Raw genomic sequence first — 20,308 nt, forward strand, 5'->3', positions numbered from 1 at the left:
TGGTCAACACTTGCCCAAGAGATGTTGTTCAAATTTATAACCTAGGTCTATGGCAAAACACTCAACTGAGTAAAAGAGGCCTCATCACAAATTACTGTTATGTAAATGAAGTTAACGCAACAAGAAGTATAATTTTCATCAGCACCCTGAAACACGCTCTGTGACATATCCTGGACTCAAAACTTAAAGGGATCTGTGTTAATGAAACAAACATTGCTTAGTGGTGCCAAACTTAATGACAAGTCATTGCTGTCCTCTCTAATTCAGTTTGAAGAGGCACCCTCAGACTTCAATGCTATGACTGAAGGTGCAAGGAATATTGATAAAGATTTCAGTGCTAGTGTAAATTAGCAATTAATATATTACAGAGGTTTGTAGTCAGTGATCTTGTTCTGGATGGAATGTGAAGTTTGAAGCTCCTCTATATTTCAAGGTAAGAGTTCTGCACGCACACACAGAGAGGGAATAGGTTTTGTCTCAAAAGATTTTGGCAGGATCTTACTCACATATGATTGAAGTACCTTTCGACCTATCTCCAATTTACTATCAAATAGGCAGCACAGCAACTTTAAGAAGTCTTTGCGTAATCCAGGAAAGTGGAAGAGAAAACTGTGTGAGAAAAGAGAGAAAAATATAGCTACTTGGGTGTGTTCAGTTACTGTCTACAATGTTCTTGAATTAAATATTATACATCTTATAATTTCACAAACATGAAGTTTATTTACATCAGTGCTAAACACAGCAGTGTCCTTTCAAAAAAGTCTTTTGGACTGAAAAAGTTGGAAAATTACATGTCATTGTCCACATCACGATGGCATCAAATGACTTGTTAATGTACTTAATAACAATTTAAGTGTTTATGTTTTAAATAAACTAAAAGCCTTTGCTGTATAATGTTCATGGTTTCTTTGATGCGATGCAATGAAATGAATGAATATGTAATAATCAAAATATGTAACAATTAACATCAGCAACATTTTGAATTTGTCCATCATCTGAATTCTTTGTACCTTGAGAAAGATCTAGCAACCGTCTGTCTGTCTGTCTGTCTTGTGAGACAGATATCAGCCTATGTGTGGGCATGGTGTGTAATAACAGGTTGGGCAATGCCACCACAACTTAAGAAGCACAACATAATAGTTAGAACTGTACAAAATGCTTAGACTGATAGTTTCGTCATTCATTTTGTTCCAAGTCTATGATGGACCGAATTATTCATGAAGTACAAAAATAAATTTTCTGTATTTTAAGTGTTCCACTTTGGTTTGTCAATAAATAAAAACAAAACGTCAAAAGCACCTAGCAACACAAACCAATTATTTTGATTTGATATAAATTTATGCTTCAGATCAATAAAAACAAGAAGTCTCAACTACAAAAGTGCAAGCAAGACATTGGAGATTTAGGGGATCTCTGTCCTGATAATATTTGTGATGTGGAGGTGCCTGTGTTGGACTGGGCTCGACAAAGTTGAAAATCACTAAAATCACTAGGTTATAGTCCAACCAGTTTATTTGAGAATATAAGCTCTTAGAGCACTGCTCTTTCACCACTAGCTACTCGACCATTTATTTTCAAATAAACCTGTTGGACTATAACTTGGTATCACGTGACTTTCAACTGTGATAATACTTGTCACTTACCATGATAATCAGGTCATAATTGAGTATAAGATAGACAACATTGGCCGAGTCACATGATTACCTGCCACATATATGATGGCGGCGTAATGGTGGTATTCATGTCAATGTTGGCAACCACTGCAAAGTGTGTCAGATTTATGCATTCCATCTGCTTTATTGTAAATTGGCTCATAAATCACCCACAAGGGAGTGCTGATTCACTTCAGTGGTTCGAAAGTACTTTGGAATATTATATTATAATAAAATATCCATGATCTCGCTTACGTGGTTAAAAAAAAACTCATTATTCTGATATGATGTTTGATTGCCCTGTGACTACATCTTACAGGATATGTGGGCATCTGTTCAAGTCATCACAGCTGTTTGCAACAAGATATAAGTAGTCAGTTAGTCTTGCCCTATTGAATTACCACATCATATAACTCGTACGAAGAAGTTTCTCAAAAAAATGCAAAAAGTAAAAGAGTCAGTTAAAAACACTGTCGAGTAATCCAGAGGCTTGGCCAATTGATGGGGAGACATCTACTTGAGTTATGCTGCACCTGGGAATTTCAGTTAATTAAATTAAGGTGGATTAAAAGAAAAAGCTTGCATCAGCCATAGTGACAATGTAACTGTCAGATTGTTGTACAACTTATCTGTTTACTGGTGTCCTTTAGGCGAGAAAATCTGCTATCCTTACTTGTGATTGAAACTTAACTGTCCAATGAAATGATGTGGGGGGTGCCAATGTTAGACTGATGTGGACAAAGTTAAAAATCATATGACACCACGTTATAGTTCAACAGGTTTATTTGAAACTACAAGCTTTCAGAGCACTGCTCCTTTGTCACTAGCTACCTGACAAAGGAACACTGCTCCAAAAGCTTGTGTTTTCAAATAAGCCTGTTGGACTATAACCTGGTGTCATGTGATTTTTAACTTTGCCCTACAAAATGGCCTAGCAAACTATCAAGTTACATTCAAGAAAATGGCTCATTAACCTTTTACAAGAGCAATTAGGAATGGGAAACAAACATCGGCCTTGACAACAATTCCTACAGCCTGTGAATTGACAAAAAAGGCCAATAGAGCATAGAATAAGGTTCTGGGTAAAATATTGGCCGTAAGTAATCTGAGATCATTGAATAAACATTTGGGTTTAGTAAAGTCAATGTGGCAAAATTGCAAAATGTTTCCAGATTTTGAAAGAAGAATTGGCCTTACCAGTGACTTTCTAGTTTTTGCAGATGCATAGTTTAGACACTGCAATAGCTCTCCAAAAGTTCATTGCTCTTTGGGAGCAGAACAGTTTGATAAAATTTACCATTTAAATGCATTATGGGAGAATGGCAATTTTGACACAAATTTGACATTATCAGATAGATCACAACGTTGACTCCTGTACGAGGTTCTGTTCAAAGATTCTTTGGGACTTTGCGAAGAAGAAAATATCTTGAAAGAACCATGCAACTCATTCACTGAAGCTTCTTATTCACATCTGAAGAGTCATACCACACTGAAAACATTAACTCTGTTTTTTCTCTCACAGAAGATGCTACCAGATTTATTGAATTTCTCTAGCATTCTCTGTTTATTTCCTAAATAATGCCAGGAATGTTCAGTTTGTGAATCAGCATAATTCCCTAAACAACAGGAATGAAACTAGCCTCCAAATCTTATTTGAGGAAGGTGTTTTAAGAATATCTGAGGCAGCTGCTGATCACTCACTTTAATTTGGACAAATTAACCTCCACTTCAGAGCTCCTGAAAAGGATCAGTTACCTATTATAAGATTGAGTATTATCTACGAGACAATTTAAATAGTGGATCGTTGTTTTGTCTAATTATTGGAGTGGTGTTGAGAGGCAGCTGTGTTTCTTATCCCAGGCTCCTCAAATGCATAAATAACATTTAATTGTGGCTTTCTTTTCAGGTTGAGGAGAATGGAAGTTGCAGGTGAGTTATTGAAACAAATTCCCTGTGATTATCCAGGTTGTTTGGCTACGTTTACCAGAAGGTGGAAGTTGGAGGAGCACCTTAGTGTACATACAGGGCAGGTAAGGTGTTTACTGAATGCAAAAGTCTTTTCAAGTAAACACTTGATTCATTTTCTAATCTCTGAAAGTTTTTTTTTGTTAGAAGCCTTACAAGTGTGATCAGGGAGAATGTCAAAAGACTTTTACTCGCAAATCTCACCTACAAAGACATGTGTGTCAACACTTGGGACAGAAGAAATTCCGGTAAATACTAGTTGGGGACCTAGTGTGAACTTTTTAGTTCACTAAGTGTGAGGGTAACTATCTCTGAGGACACTCTATCCCATTTAAGAGTTTCTTTTGAGTTCAAGTTTTCTGATTGATTAACAAAACTAATGGATGATACTAACCTCTTGCCATAAATTGTCTTATGATCTTGCTCCTTCAGTTACCTGAAGGAACAGCACTCTGAAAGTTAGTGTTTCCAAATAAAGCAGTTGGACTATAATCTGGCGTTGTGGCTCTTAACTTTGTAATTCTAAAACACTATAGTAGAGATTGAAGGTGAGGGCTTTTATTAATAAACTTTTATTACTTTTTATCCTAAATAACTATAACATGGACAACTGATTCCTCTGGGATTGTTAAAAGTCACAACACTGTTTTATAGTCCAACTGTTTTATTTAAAGTACAAGCTTGGTGCTGCTACATCAGGTAACTGGTTTGTGACAAAGGAGCAGTGTTCTGAATGCTTGTCCAACAGGTTTATTTGATGGTACTCAGCCTGGTGTTGTGATGTTTAACTTTATCCATCCCAGTCCACGACCGGCACCTCCATCATCCTATCAACACAGTTCCTATCTTTGAAACCACCCCACCCCACATCTCTCTACCAGCTTACCATCCCACTTTTGCTGCTTTTTGTAAATTCAAAGCATCAGGTATCTTACCCAGAGTAAGGTCCCACAAGCTGCTTTGGTGGTGATCTGAATGTTGAGGGATGAACATTGCCAGGATTGAGATCTCCTAATGCACTTTTGGAACATTGCTTATGGCTCAATTCAATGAAACATGTAATTGGACAATTGAGTTCATACATAAACTAGCCCCTTCAGGTATTTAAATCACATGTAAAATGCTTTTTACAGATGTATAGCTGATGGTTGCACAGAAGCATTTGTTAATAATAATCGTTTGAAGAAACACATGATCTATCAGCATGGAAACAAAGAATACTTCAAGGCAAGTTGAGGAATGATGTAGTATATCAAATGGGTGGCTTTACTTAATATGCATTTACCATGTAATTATAGCATTGAGAATTTTTGATTTGAGCTTAATGCATGTGCAGCAAAGGCCTTCAATCAAAATGTGGATTATTTGAAATGGGGGTTTGCTTTTTCTGAACACTGCACTTGTGAATAATTCCAGTTTTTAATGGGAGGTTAACTTGGGATTGATAGTTAAAATTTTGGGATGGCTGAGTGGAGGAAGAAAGATTTGGATAACAAACTACACATATGCTCTGCTTGAGCACTGGGATATCTGCCTTCATTTGAACCTTAATATCTTTGTCTAAAAACACCTGTAACCCATCAAATCAATCACTTTGTCCAGCTGATAATGCCTAACCAGTAATGCATTAACTATTTGACAGGATTGAATGTTCATGTTAAATCTGGCAGTGGACTCATCTTTGGTGCCACTTATTGCACAGTAGAGATTATCCTTCCCTACCTTAACCTTTTTTAGGTATATGGGATAGAACCTTATGGTCAAGAGACTGAAACAGCATTAGACCAGAGAAACTCTAGATGGAAATATCTTCCTGAAGATAGAAAGCCACTGGCTGGATCTGTACTGACTAGTGTCTTCCATCATTGTTCTGTGAGCTATTGGTTCCTTTCTCCAGTGTAGAGACCTTTTAACAACAAAATCATAGATTTCTAAACTCTCCTTTCGTGCTTATTTGCATGTCTTGCAGTAAGTGTTGGACAACATTAGTTTGCAAGAGCAAGTTGCCCAGTGTGAATTCTGGAATTCTTCCAGAACACTAGGGGTCTGGATTGGAGGACAGTTGCATTAAGAATATTGGATGCAACTTCCTGTCCATTCAAACAAATGTCCCTGGGATGAATTAACTTAAACTTATTTAATTATGGACTATGCCCTCAGGGCAGAGAAGCAATGGACTGAAGTAACTTGTTTTTTCTCCTTGAAGTGTTCTTCTGAAGCTTGTGGGAAAACATTCAAGAAAAATCGTGACTTGAAGACCCACTGTTATGAGCACGTCAAAGAGCCTGCTTTTGAGTGAGTGATAAAATAGTTCTGAAGTCAACTTGAATTGAAATCTGCTTGGGTGCTCTTCCACGTGGTCTTGTCATAACAAGACAGACCTGTAAACCTTAAATGTTGCAGAAACTTTGGGTGTGGTTGTTGAATGTTGTGCACTTGACTTCGCTGATTTATAATCCTTGGAAAGGCACTAGATTTGAGCTGCAGTCAGGCTAGTAATGGCACTTGGAAATGCTGCAGAGGCAGCTAGCACAAGCTACCAGGTCCAAAAAGTGTTGAAGAGCTGTTTGAATTGCTGGTTATACTTGTGCTTTGGCATTAATACTATATGTTTTCACTTTTGAAAGGTGAGTGCTATTGCTTAAGACCACATTGCAAACGTGATTGGAGATCTGAATTTTGTGGGTCAGATGATTTACCATGAAATGGTTAGACACTGATGTCTGCAGCCTTGGAATGGAAACATTGAAGCAAAAGAGTTAATGTTATACCTGACTCATGTTTTCAGTTCAGACATCCATCCATATAGTCCACTTGTCAAAAGTGGACACCTTTTATTCCATCCTTATCAAAATTGAAGCAGTGGCCAGAAAGAAGCTTTGATTAAATGATGTGATTATGTACCACTGATCTTGCCTGTTATCATCCACTAAACAAGCTAAGATAACAACATTTGTCCACTTGTTTCCTGAACTAGGTGCCAGAAGGAGGGGTGCAAAATGAAGTTCAAGACACCAAATGAACGCAAAGTGCATGAAAGAAAACACAATGGTAAAGAGATAAATTTAACTTGTCTTTCACCTTTATTATTCATAACTCTCTGGTTACTTTGCATCTATAGCCTGTTTTGGTTTCCATGTAACTAGCCACAGTTTTTTTTTATGCTGCTAGTTGCCTTTTCTGAATCCTGGCTGTTATCTCAATCTGCTTTTTGTTTTTGCTTTTCATAGTGTCAACACATGACCTTTTTAATCAAAGGTTCATGTTGTCATTCTGTTAAAGAGTTGGACCTAAACCTTGCAACCTGATTTGAATGTTGCTGCCCACTTGAGAAACAACTGATACCCTGAATGTTAGCATTTTGTTCCCTTGAGGGGTGGTTCACATAACACAAATTTTGCAAAAAAAACTTTGCATGTAATCCAAGCCTTTATGCATATTCTAATTCTCTAATAGAAATTCCTGTTCTTTCTCCTCCCTGCCTCTCCCATCCCAGGATATCCTTGTGGTTTTGAAGAATGTCAGCTTGTTGCTACCACATGGACACAACTACAGAAACATCGGAAAATTCATCCAAGTAAGAGGTCCAGTGACTGCTCAACAAATCATGTAAAATCTTCATACTAATGAGGCAGAGTCAGTTGATGCTTTGACCAAGTGTTTGTCCTCCAACATCTAGATGAATTGAGATTAAAGTTGGCTTGCATAACCTGACTATTGTGCACAATACCTGTCAGTCTTTGATTTTAATGTGGTGTTCATCACAAATATCTAATTGCTGCTTGTTAGAGTAACTCCATCACTTTACTGAAAACAACAATGTTTGAATTGTAAAGATGTTACCACAAACCAATTAGTTTCATAGCTCTCTGGTCCATAGACACTTGGGCAGTATTGCAAAGTATCCTTGAAGGTATCTGCAACATGCCAACTTGGATTAATTTCCTTTATAGTGAAGTTCACATCATCCCCTCTGGCTTGTATAAACCATGACATTCAGTTTTGCTCCACATGCAATTAAATGTGAGGCCACCCTCCTGTGAGAAAATAGTGTTGGCTTGAAAAATGCTTTCTGCCCAAGTCTTGTAGCACAGTGGGGTAAACCAATTATAGCAGCACAGCTGCTGAAATTGACAAGTGGTCCAAATTTCTGAATTCTGGGGTGCAGTCAATTTGTCATCGATACCAAATCCGATAGCTCCATATCCTCTAACACTATTGACTCTCTTTAAATTAGTCTGAGCCACAAAGGTCCAAGTTCCATTGCATTGTCTGAATGGCATGGAATTATTTCAGGTGACTATTGATCTTTTATTCTTTGCAATTACTTCTCTTGATTTAGGGCATGGGAGAAATAAACTTAAACTTGGCATAGGCCTTCAAGTGCAGTTTAAATTTGCTGCCTATAAAGATCATCCATGCTTAAGAATATACTTGAAGACAACTGTAGAAATAAAAAATGCAATTCTGCTATAATTGAAGCTTTGAACCAGTGCCCTGAATAGGGTCATTTGGACAAGCCAAATGATCTATGCAAAAATGTGAGCTTTTTGAGTATTACCATAACCTACCAAATAATTTAACATGCCTGGCTTGCTACAACATCAGCCTGAAAGAATAGGTTTTTAAAAAAAATTGCTTGATTATAACTAATTCCTGTTTTGAATTTACTTGGAGTGTAAATGGATCAGGATGTTCTGGGGGAGTGGAGATAACTCAGCTACCCAGTTGAGCAAATTTTTGGGAACTGGTTCCTGAAGGTGTTTAATATTCTGGGCAAATTGAGAGACAGTGCCAGGCTACTTGGCTGGCCTATTTTATCCCCCTACCCATGACATTCCTTGACTGCATAGGTGCATCCAGAAACAAAGGTCTGGAGTTCAGGGATACTCTAGAAACAGATCCTCTGCCACATTCAAGAAAATTTTGAATGGGGTCAGGGATTTGTGAAATTACCAGGATTGGTGCAGCACAGGTGGCTATTCAGCCCATTGTGCTGGCACCAGTTCTTTTGCCAACCTGCAGTTTTTTATTTCTTCCCAGATCGCCATTTTCTATTCAAAAAATCACCTGAACCTGCCTCTCCTTCCAGGTAATGAATTCTGACCTTAATCACTGGCCATGAAAACTTATCTCCCATCAGCCTTTAGATGTTATCACTGTCTATGCCCAACCTCTCCCTATCCATTCTGTCTCCCCCACTTAGGAGCCTGAAAACATTTATCAAATGTCCTGTCTTCTCATGACTGAAGTTTCTACTTCCATCTATCCTCAAAAGGAAGCTTCTCATTCCTGGAACCAATCTGTCAATTGCCTCTGCAGTTTAATGTATTAATGTCTCTTCCATAATGTAGTGTGCACAATATTCCAGTTGCAATCTAAAGTATCTTTTAAAAACTTCTTTTGCCCTTGCACTCCTATTAATAAAGCATTTTGTAATATTCATCTAATCATATCAAAGACTGATGCTACTGAGTTGTAGGGATGTTTCCTGACCCGTTCAATTACTACTTTGAATAATGCTTTAGGAGTCTGAACTAGCTATAGAAACCTGTATTGGTGTTTATTTCCTACACTCTGCCCACAGGTTCAGTTGAACACTGTTGTGCTAATTGTGAAAAGAAATTCAAACACATTCGTGCCCTACGTAGACACAAACTGATCCATAGGGCTCAGAACTCTGGGTGGACGTGCCCAATGGACAACTGTGACCTGAATTTCAGAACTGGCTTTAACTTGGAACATCACATCCGAAAAGATCACTTCAAGTTATTGGAATACAAATGTTACTTTCCAGACTGCCAAAAGGCCTTTGCAATGAAGGTAAGTGGGTCTGCTTGCCTGGAGGTGATGGGACAACTGTAGCTTTGTGTTTTAAATACTGCTTTAATTATGGTAGCTGTAGGAGCTGGACAGCATTGAATCACCAACTGCAATTATAAATAGTTCCCACTACTTCATACCAGTCTAAGTGGAGACTAAATAACTGACCAGTAAGGTGACATGGCTGCTTCTGTTTTGCAACTTGCAGGGGAGATGCTTTAAGGCATTTTAGTATTGGTAAATTGGATATCCAATCTCAATCAGCTGCTTGCTGCATTGGACATAGAAAGATGTCTATCCCAGGGCTGAACTAGTTTCCCTCTTGGGCAAAATCGGAAGGGGAGTAACTGTGCTAATTTGCATTAGCAAGTAAATGAAGCATGGCAGCCAAGCAATTTCAATGTAGATGTTTGATCCACTTTTGTGTAGATTTCTGGATCACCTCTGCACTTCCATATGACTAGTTAACATCTCAACTTTGCATACACTTGAACAATTGAGCACTCGCAGCACTTAAGTAGGTATTGGGAGTTCTGAAATTTATTGCAATAGCCACATAACCCTTCTGGCTGTCACATACACCATAGCATTCCTTAAATTTCATTCATGTAGGAATCCTCATGTTTCCCAACTTAAGGGAACGCTTTCCTGCAAACAGGAATTCTCCAAAGAGCATTGTGATTATGAGCTTAAGTGATGAACAAATAGTTCACAAGTCCCTGAACTAAAATGAAAGAAATCCACTTTAGTTAAATGGACTGAATTACTGACCATTCATTTCCCTGTTGATAGCATTTATTGCTCTAACTTCAAGTACATCCTTAACTGTGTGTTGACTAATCTGTGCAGGGGAATTAAGATCAGTGATTTCCTTTTCAAATGGATGACTAATCTGAAATGTTGCAGATTAATGTTATGTTGCTCATTGCTGTCAATTTCCTCCTTTTTTAAGGAGAGTCTTAATCGTCATCTTGTGGTGCATGATCCTGACCGGAAAAAACTAAATGTAGGTCACACTTTTTTGTCTTGTTTGAGCTTTAGGGAGGAGGCTTCTGTTAAGCTTTGACCTTGTTAAATGTTCAACTTCCATCACCTAGAATGGAAATGCTGCAATGAAATAGTTGAAGGGGTATTAAGTCTCTTGTCTTCCAAACTTAGTCAATGGGTTTAACTATTATCCAGGGTGTGGGTTCCAGAGCAGCTGTTCAGTTTGAGCTGTTTCTTAATTCCACTTGCTACTGATCCCTTGTGTAATCAGGCTCTTAACTATTGATCCATGTTAGAAATATTGAATTGTTTGAAGCCATTAAAGTTGTTGTAATTGAGCTAATTCATCGGCCCTGGTATTTCCTCCTCTTGTCATCCTCTGCAATTGTTCCAGCCTCTGGCATCATCCCCAAACATTCCTGGGCTGGCAGGGCTGAGGTGTGAAGAGATGTTTGGGGAGGTGGGGTGGTAGAGATGCAGAAGGGAATAAAATGTGGAGAACAAGGGAGGAATAAAATGGAACCTACAGGATTCTAACACTCTAGAAAAGAGAAATGCAGGAAAGATGTCCCTTGTAACCAGGGAGCTCAAAACCAAGGCTGCCAATCTAAAGGTGTGGGGTTAAAAAGCAACTTTTAAATTTGTGGATGTTACTGGCTGGCCAGCATTATTTCCGATTCCAGATTGCCTTATGTGGGTGGACTGCAGCCCATCTGCTGTGGGTTGACCCACCATCCAATAGAAAGGGATTTCAAAGGTGAGCCTCCATTTTCTGCCACCAGGCATTTGAGGCCAAAGCAAAGAATCCTTTTTGAGAAGGCCGTCAATAGCTCTTGAGGCTAAAAGGAACCAAAAGATATGGGGAGAATGTTGGGGGGGGGAGAAAGTGATCTGTTGGATGGTCCGCTGTGATCATGTTGAATGGCAAAGCAGGCTTGAAGGGCTGAATAGCCTACTCTTACTTCACTTGGAAAAGTACTGATTTGTCAAAATAGTTTAAACTGTTGAATGTTGATTCAAACCCAGATGAATTGGAAAGGCTTTTGACCTTCAGTTTAAGATGTTCTCTACACTGCCTTAATTACTTAATTTTACTATTTTTCCTCCAAGTATAGAGGTCATAGTCTTCATAACAAAAATACTATCTGGTGTGCCAGCTTACCACAAAGCTATTGCTTATGCAGGCATCTCCATCCTGTTAGTTTCTTAAACTACAGATCCTGCTTCCTGTTGTGCAGGAAGAAAACCACTTCTATTGTGTAGGTAGGAAACTGCATGCATGGTTAGATTACTTTGATGTGGACATTAGACTAGATGATAAAAGTCTCTCCTTTGATCATAAACTTGTGCTGTCCAGAAGTGGACATGGAACCTAGTGGGCGGCACAGTGGTTAGCACTGGTGCCTCACAGCGCCAGAGACCCGGGTTCAATTCCCGACTCCGGCGACTGTGTGGCGTTTGCACATTCTCCCTGTGTCTGTGTGGGTTTCCTCCGGGTGCTCCAGTTTCCTCCCACAGTCACAAAGATGTGCGGGTCAGGTGAATTGGCCATTCTAAATTGCCCATAGTGTTAGGTAAAGGCATAAATGTAGGGGTGTGGGTGGGTTGCGCTTCAGCGGGTCGGTGTGGACTTGTTGGGCCGGAGGGCCTGTTTCCACACTAAGTAATCTAATCTCTTTGTAAGAGGTGAACCTGACATTATGACCGTTAATGTCAAAATAATGTGGCTCATACTTCTGCAATTGATTGATTGCAGAAGTAATTTAACTCCTTTTCAAGGTCTGAACCAGAAAGCTGGATATTAAAGACTTGAAGGAACTCTCTTAAATACTGCAAGACAAGTTGTTCTCTAGCTGGCTACCCTTTATTTGATATCTGTAGCCTTGAAAGGCCTAATCCATTGCCTTCCAAGCCCCTACCTTCCATCTTGCTGAATTGGGCTGTATCTCCAGAAAATGCCTGCATTAACTTCTCTCCACTCCAGCAACATGTTGGCCCAGTAAAGTCAGGCTTTACTCTACCACCCCTTTATTCTTTCAAAATAACTTCAGTATCTAGTACTAGACTTGTAATTTCCTGACAAGTGGACTGAAAACATTTCTTTACAATATCCGCCTCAAACCCTTTTTACACTTGTGGTGATACATCACTTCAAAGCTGTTTTGCCATCTGTTTTGAGGATGTAGAGGTGCCAGTCTAGGGAGTGACAGCAAAACAATGGGAGTGGCTAATTCTTCCATCTCCTGGTGTTTTTCTAGATTCTTGCTGTAGCAGTAGCAATATGTTGGAATCTAGAAGTGTTGCAAGCTTCAGTAAAAGATTTGACTGAAATCTCGATGTTCCCTCTGCCTGTAAGAATGTTTGTTTGAATTAGCCTTTGGCAAAGGCTGAGCTTCTGGGATGTTAGTGAGCTTACTAATTAACAGTTGCAACACTCAGGCTGGTTAAGTTAGCAAATCAAGTTACTGTAAATTTCACTTTGAGCTAGACCTTTGTTTTTGCTTGAAGGTGAGTGGTTTGACCATATGCATCACACCTGGAATGCCCACATCATATCTGCCTTTTAAAATAGTTAAGGTCTAGGCTACTTTAGTATTTTGCAGGGAGGGATTCTGGCCAAGTCAAAACACTCCACGTAGTTGAAGTAAATAAAACCAAACTTTAGCCATCTACCCCTTCTCAATGGCAATTGGGGAAGAGCAATAAATGCTGGCAAAGCCGGTCATGCTTGAATTATTAAACTAAACCTAGATCACTACTCCTGATTGTCCACTAAGCCCTCAGTGTATGCCTTGCTTCCAGATGTGAGAATTCACAGGATAAGAAGTCCAAAAGGTGACATTGGTTTAAGGTGAGGGGAAAGATAAGGGGACACCTTTTTAAAGCAGAAGGGTGTGTATGGAATGAGGTGCCAGAGGAAGTGGAGGCTGGTACAATTACACCTTTAAAAGATTACCCCTTTTAAAAGCCACCTGGATGGGAATATGAATAGAAAGGAAGGGCTTAGCAGCATATAGGCCAAAAATGGGCAATGGACTAATTGTCCATATCTAGTCAGCATGGACACATTGCACTGTTTGTTGTACATCTGACTCCATATAAGTTGCTTTAAGCACAAGTTGCCCAAATTCATCACCCCCTGCCCAGGCTTGGTGACCTTCACTTGCTCCTGGTTAAACACTTGTGTCTCATGGATTTCAAATTCTTCCCGGGTCTTGTCTGTTGTAATCTGCCTCCTGCCAACATCTTTCTCCAAACTATAGCCTCTTGAGCATTCCTAATTCTAATTGCTCCATCAAAATGTTGTTTACATCAGACTTCAGGTTGAATTTGTTATTACTACTTCAGTTTTGGGCCCATCACCAATGAGAATCCAATGACATTTAATGCTGTTAGTTACCTTGGCAAACCTGAGGTGGTAAAGATCATTATTCCTCTATCTTTGACACTTCCCAGAGCACTTGTCAGTTGAATTTGCCTTTGGGTATAGTATAACTAGATGCCTGGTCCATGAAAATATTTTGGGACCTTGATACCATCTCTGGAGCCACTTGCAGTCCTGCACTAATTAGTAATAGTAGAAATTTATTGCTTTGTCCAGATGATTCTAGTCCAGTTTTTGTTTGGACCTACTGTGTAATTGCAAAACTTATTGCAGATCAATCATGAATGTAGACAAAAATGGCATCCAGGCCAGAGGAACCTGGTGATCGAGGAGAAACTGACCAGACTCTTCAATGAGAAGCAAATTTTCAGAACAAAAAGTAAAATAGAGTGTGACCTCTCTGGTCTCTTTAATGAGCGTAAAATTACACATCCTGTGAATACTGAAGCTTATCTTTCTCAGCTATTTGAAAACCAACTGCTTTTACCAGGAAAATAGTTTCTTTTTTTTTAATTTGCAACCGAGTTTTATTTGAGGTTTGATCATGCCTAACTCTTTTAGGTTCTCAAGTTTGGTATTTTGATTTGGAAGTTTAGCATGTTTTTTCAAAGTGATAGACTCACTTGGAACTTTAGTCTTATTCTTGAAAATGTTCAAGTTTGCCTTAAGCATGTAACTTCAATGGTTTTTGGGTGCCCCTCCACCTCCATTACCCTAAGCAATCTCTAGACTAAGATGCAAGCCAAGTTCCTAGCATTTTGTTCTAAATTGTAAAACTTTTAAGCTCGATTGTTCTGGCAATTTTTTTTCTGAGCAAAAAAACGAATCCAGTATGGACCAATGCTCTGAAATGTAGTTTGCTGTTTGGCTTAGATTTTTTCTTTCATGATTAGAGATACATGGCCCTTTTCTGGAAGTATGTTACATGATGAATACTTCCAGGTGTAATTTTAAGTTTCAAAACTCGTGGATGGCATGCATTAATTCATTTATTCACCTTTGGAGGTGGTGGGTCACTCAATTAATAATCTCAATTTGTGAATCAAGTTGGAGTGCTGTCAAATGTTTGAGCCAAGGTTGGCTTGGTTTGATTTATTGGAATTCAAAACCTGGAAATGTGGTGTTTTAGTAAATGCATAAACTTCAAAGTTTGGTTGTTTTATTTAACCAACTACCATAAACATCCATAAATTTGACTTTGCCTTCCAGTCTGTCCCATGGCATTGTGACTCCATTATTATGAAATGAACACCAGGCTACAAACTGAAGCTGCAACACTCCAGCACCATATTTTACTGTTGCCCCAGGAATTTTTCTAACTTGTACCAAGTCAGGATTTTCATTAATTTGAAACTTTCAAATTTGGGTCATGGCCTTTTTCACTTGGATTTTGAAGAAAACTCTCAATTTAAAGGGGCTAACTCCAATGTTGCAGTAGTTTGGTGTATGTTAAAACACTTCTTTTAGGAAACTCAATGGAGTATTTGACATTTCATCTTGAATCTGGGCTTGTTTTGATTCTGCTATTGCATAAGCTAACTGTCCAAAGCCAGACTGAATACATTGAGTCCTCAAGTTATTACCAAATTCATGGCACAGACTTGTGAAATCTTACCAATAGGAAGATCTCTTGACCAGCCAAGCAACAGACATTTATCAACAGATTTCCATAATGCAAGTGGAATTGTATACCTGCAAGGCAGATCTGTGGGAATTTAGTGTGGGCCTGGATTTGTTCACTTTTTTTTCTGCAGTGTGCTGGATTCTAATTTACACATTACAAGACAATAGAGGGTGCTGCAGGGCTACTATTGCAGCTTCATCTACTAAACCTGATCACAGACAAATTCAGACTTGCATAGTATTGATGGTCTCAATGTGATGTGTGGAAACATTGAGCTGCACATTCAGTTTTATGCATCAGAAACTTAGCTGCTTCAGTGCCTAGCTCTCTCATTGTGCTACCTTCCTGAAACTTGTGGGAGTTTTTAGGTCACATATTCAAATAGTGGTGTGAATTAATAATTTGATCAGCTAGCTAATGTTTTAGATTTAGTGTGGAAACAGGCCCTTCAGCCCAAGTCCACATGACCCTATGAAGAGCAACCCACCCAGACCCATTCCTCTACATTTACTCCTTCACCTAACACTGGGCAATTTAGCATGGCCACTTCACATAACCTGCACACTTTTGGACTGGGAGGAAACCAGAGCACCCAGTGTCTGTGTGGGTTTCCTCTGGGAAGAATGTGCAAACTCCACAACACAGTTGCCTGAGATGGGAATTGAACCTGGGTCTCTGGTGCTGTGAGGCAGCAGTGCTAACCACTGCCACTCACTAAAGATTTTGCAATTGAAACTGGAAGTGTGAAAGAAATTCTTACAGCTTGTCTCAAAACTATTGCTATTAACTACACTCACCTAGTGAATGCATTTCATTCATAGTTAAATCCTATTAAACTAAATTTGTCCTCTTGTTTTGCTTGGCTTCACTTTTATTGGCCTCCCAGTAAAGCCTTTGTTCTTCACTCTAGACTGTCAGTTGTCTTAAATTCCAATCTCTTTATCAGTTTAGCTGCACTTCAGTAGACCTAATTTCTAATGCTGATTTGTATTCCTGCTCTTGTGCTACATTTGTACAGATGTTACTAAAGTCTGCTCCTCCAGTGATTGTGCAGCAAAACAGGCTGGTATTTTCTGGAGTTGACTGCAGCCTTAGGATTTGGAGATCTAAATCAGCAAAGCTGTCATAAAATTTAGATCTCTGCCAGGCACTACTCAGTGAATTGCTATTGATTTTTTTTTTTCAACCCCATGCTTGCCCTTACTTGCCTGTTGTTCTGCACCATATTTTGCAGAACAGTTCTTCACTTAACCATTCTGTGGCCTCACCAATTTAACACTATATTCACCAGTTGTCTACATCTTTATATAATGAGGTTCAAATTAGTTCACTTCTGACACACCACTCCCATCTGGTAACTAACCCAGCAGCAGAGTGGGGCCAACCTGATTACTGTGGATTCCTTCCTGCCTTTTTAGATTTAAGGAAATAAGAGTGAATTGAAATACTGGAATCCTGACTTACTAGGATAGTGGACTGGAAATCAGCCCTGGTATTCCTCCAGTTATGGCAAGCTAGGTTTTTTTCCAAACTTCCCAGCTAACTTGTGTCAAATGGTTAAGCATAGATAATGTTTCTGGTTCATAAAATTTCCATTGTTGCAATTATCAATAATTAGCCTAGAGTATGATGTCACCTTCCTTCAATGTTTAAAGGAAGGATATTTCAAATGGGAGGGTTCAGAAGAAGTTTACCAGGATGTAGCTAGGACTGGAAGATTGGAGGCTGGAACCTTTTTTAGGATAGGAGGTTGAGGGGTGACTTCTGGTTTATAAAATGAAGCATACATAAGGTGAATGGCAAGAATCTTTCCCAAGGGTGAGTTCAAAACCTAGGGGCATATTTTAAGGTGAGGAGAATGGTTTTTTGTTATTTTTTGACCCTTCTCCCTTTTTGGAAATTCTGAACTGAGTAGGAGAGCAAAATTGACTTTTATTTTAAATGGCATTATCTAACTTTTTTGTTTTACTCAATCACACACCACTATATAACCTGTCTCTTAACTTTGCCCACCCCAGTCCAAAACTGGCACCTCCATTATACCCAGGAATTGTCACCTGAAGCAGTGTAGGATCAAGTGAGTGAGCAATTTTTTGAAGCTTTTTTAATGTGAGGCCTTGTGATGAGACCCATAAGAGACTCCATTCTCAGTCGGGTGCATCTAGGCTGTCTTGCCATCTGTTAAGCATGTCCAACAAAAGACCACATGAAAACTAAGTGGATGTTGTATTTTCTTTTAATCTGCTTTGCAAATCTCTATCGTGATGAGGATTTGAAGCATGAGTTTGTTTGAATATTGTCTGATTAAAGATGAGATTTCCTACCAAGGCTACTTTGTTTGAAGAGTGCTATTTTCTAACTAATGCACGCACTTTCAGAACTATATAAATTCCAACAAAGCAGTTAGCATTTTAGAATTGTTGCTGCAGGCATTAAGCATCGCATGAAACAATTGAGTCGATGTCACGAAAAAATTATGACCAGCTGTTGCATTCACTACTGTATGGTTTCTCAAATTAAGTATTTGTGGCTAATCTTCCCCAAAAATGCATTCTATATGGAGTGTCAATGTTTGATCACAAATGTCGTGTTCAGTGGGGCCATGTGCTATCTACTTTTCATAAGACTTAAACTAATCCAGTAGCAGCCCCTACATCTGGCTAGTGCTGATATTCCAAGCCTCAAGTTCTACTCATTCCATTTTTTTTATAGGAATAGCTACTCAAATTGGCCTGGATTTTATTCCTCTGCTTTAATTCTTAGTGAGGTTGTATAGTTAAACAAACTCTTGGTCTAACTCATCCATACTGCCCTAGATAAACCCAGTCCTTTTTCCTGGTATTTGGCCCACATGCCTGCGAATCCTTCCTATTCATATACCCATCCAGATGCCTTTTAAATGCTGTAATTTTACTAGCCTCTATCACTTCCTCTGCTAACTCACTCATTTATGCACCACTCTGCACAAAAAAGTTCCCCCTTAGATCCCTTTTAATCCTTCCCTTCATCCTATGCCCTCTAGTTTGATGACTTCTCCCTCCAAACTTCTTGGAAAAGACTTGCTATTTACCCTATCCATGTCCCTCATGATTCTAGAAACCTCAGAAGTCACCCTTCCTCAAATGCTTCAGAAAATACCCCTAGCCTATTGAACCCCTCTGTAGATCTAACCCTGGCAACATTCTTCAATCTTTTTCTGAACTCTTTCAAGTTTCACAGCATTCTTCCTATAGCAGGGGGACACAAATTGTACACAATGGCTTGGCCACCTTTGGAACAATGTCCTGTCAGTCCTATACTCCATATACTACCCGATAAAGTCAGTGACCCCATGTCCAGACTGTGCTATGCCAAGATGATTTTGATGGCTCTAAGAGGGTGTCTCCCTTTTGCTCATGTATCTCTTTTGTCAACAAGACCTGCCTCCCAGAGTTCCCCGTCCAACAGCTCCAGCCATCCCTGGAGAAGACTCCTCCTATGTAGCAAACTGTGCAACATTATGGGTGACTAGATTAACGGAAGCTAAAGTCAGGTTGAGAAGGAAAGGCTTGATTGGGAACCTGCAAATAAGATATTGACAACTTGTGTGCATAGTCCAGCTATTGAATTGAGCTAACAATGCTAGACAGTCTAAAGTTGATCTTGAATCACTGGCCACAAGATTTCCAATTAGCTCTTGCTTCTGATCTTGTTCAATCTGTATTTTCCTTTTTTTTTCCCTTTTTTTTATTAACCCCCACACTACCACCTAAGTGCGGTAGTGCTTATTTTTTCCCCAGCACCCATGGTGTGTGTGTATACGTGTGAGACACAGTGAAAGACACGAAGTGCACCAATCTTTATTCAAATTTCACCACCAGGAAGATAGGAAAACACCTGGGTGGCCAGTGATAAACATTGCCTTCACATCAAAGGGCAGTGCTGTGTGATCAAAACAGTGAAGGGGAGGGTAGGGACTAAATCAAAATAGAGTTGGTCGACACCGCGTGCTCCTTCTCCAAGGACACCTGGGCCCTAACGTAGCCGCGGAAGAGGGGCAGGCAGTCGGCCCTAACGACCCCCTCCACTGCCCGCTGCCTGGACCTGTTAATGGCCAGTTTGGCCAGGCCCAGGAGCAGACCCACGAGGAGGTCTTCAGACCTGCCCTCCCTCCCTCCGTACCGGGTGCCCAAAGATCAGGAGCGTGGGACTGAAGTGCAACCAAAAGCAGAGGAGGTGGTTTTTCAGAAAATCAAAAAGGGAGTGCAAATGCTCACACCCAATATATACGTGGTTCACGGACTCCAGAGCGCCACAGAACAAGCAGTTGGGCTGGGAGTCAGTGAACCACCACGATCTGTGGTTGCAGGGGACTGCTGCGTGCAGCACCCTCCACCCCAGATCCCCGAGAGAAAGGGGCATTCCGTATTTTCTATCTGCATCATTATTCCAAATGCAGCTGGAAAATAGCTGCTGCTGCTGCCACATTGAAGTCCATAATATCATTCAATGGCTTATGCTTCTATGACACTCCTGTCTTTCACTACTTTCTCAATCCAGATGATACAGCTGGAAGACTCTTTATTTTGACAAAGAATAAAAAGCCACTTGCTTAACCTTTACCAGATGCTTTCTTGTTTCTTTATCTCCTTCTGGCTGTACATTTCATTACCAACTTGAAAAATTATGGAATTAATTTCATGTCTAACTGGGTTTTACTCTTCCAATTGGAAGAGGAGTTGGTTCCTAGTCCTAATGCAAACAAACACTGCAATAGGGGTTTTTTCAGTCTGAGCTGAATACTAAAAGGCAGTTGGCCGATTGCTATTAGTCACACTCTCTTCCAGCTGCTACCTTCCACCAGTCTTTTTATGCTGACCCTATGCCTACCCA

General features: G+C 39.6%; 1 protein-coding gene across 2 annotated transcripts in view; it reads left to right on the forward strand.

The window, feature by feature from the left end:
• Positions 1 to 17,764, forward strand: part of LOC122539794 (uncharacterized) — a 73,733-nt gene extending 55,969 nt beyond the window's left edge. For both annotated transcript variants that reach the window (XM_043674854.2, XM_043674857.2), the window contains 9 exons: positions 3,559 to 3,682; positions 3,765 to 3,865; positions 4,751 to 4,844; positions 5,824 to 5,912; positions 6,595 to 6,668; positions 7,114 to 7,194; positions 9,205 to 9,440; positions 10,393 to 10,446; positions 14,086 to 17,764. In XM_043674854.2, coding sequence (XP_043530789.2) covers positions 3,559 to 3,682; positions 3,765 to 3,865; positions 4,751 to 4,844; positions 5,824 to 5,912; positions 6,595 to 6,668; positions 7,114 to 7,194; positions 9,205 to 9,440; positions 10,393 to 10,446; positions 14,086 to 14,310 — 1,078 coding nt within the window. In that variant the 3' untranslated portion in view covers positions 14,311 to 17,764. The remainder of the gene's footprint in view (positions 1 to 3,558; positions 3,683 to 3,764; positions 3,866 to 4,750; positions 4,845 to 5,823; positions 5,913 to 6,594; positions 6,669 to 7,113; positions 7,195 to 9,204; positions 9,441 to 10,392; positions 10,447 to 14,085) is intronic.
• Positions 17,765 to 20,308: the final 2,544 nt, after the last annotated feature.

The sequence above is a fragment of the Chiloscyllium plagiosum genome, unplaced genomic scaffold (genome assembly GCF_037043375.1).
Source record: "Chiloscyllium plagiosum isolate Xiang-an unplaced genomic scaffold, Cpla_swu_hap1 HiC_scaffold_32, whole genome shotgun sequence".
In the NCBI taxonomy this organism is placed as follows: Eukaryota; Metazoa; Chordata; class Chondrichthyes; order Orectolobiformes; family Hemiscylliidae; genus Chiloscyllium; species Chiloscyllium plagiosum.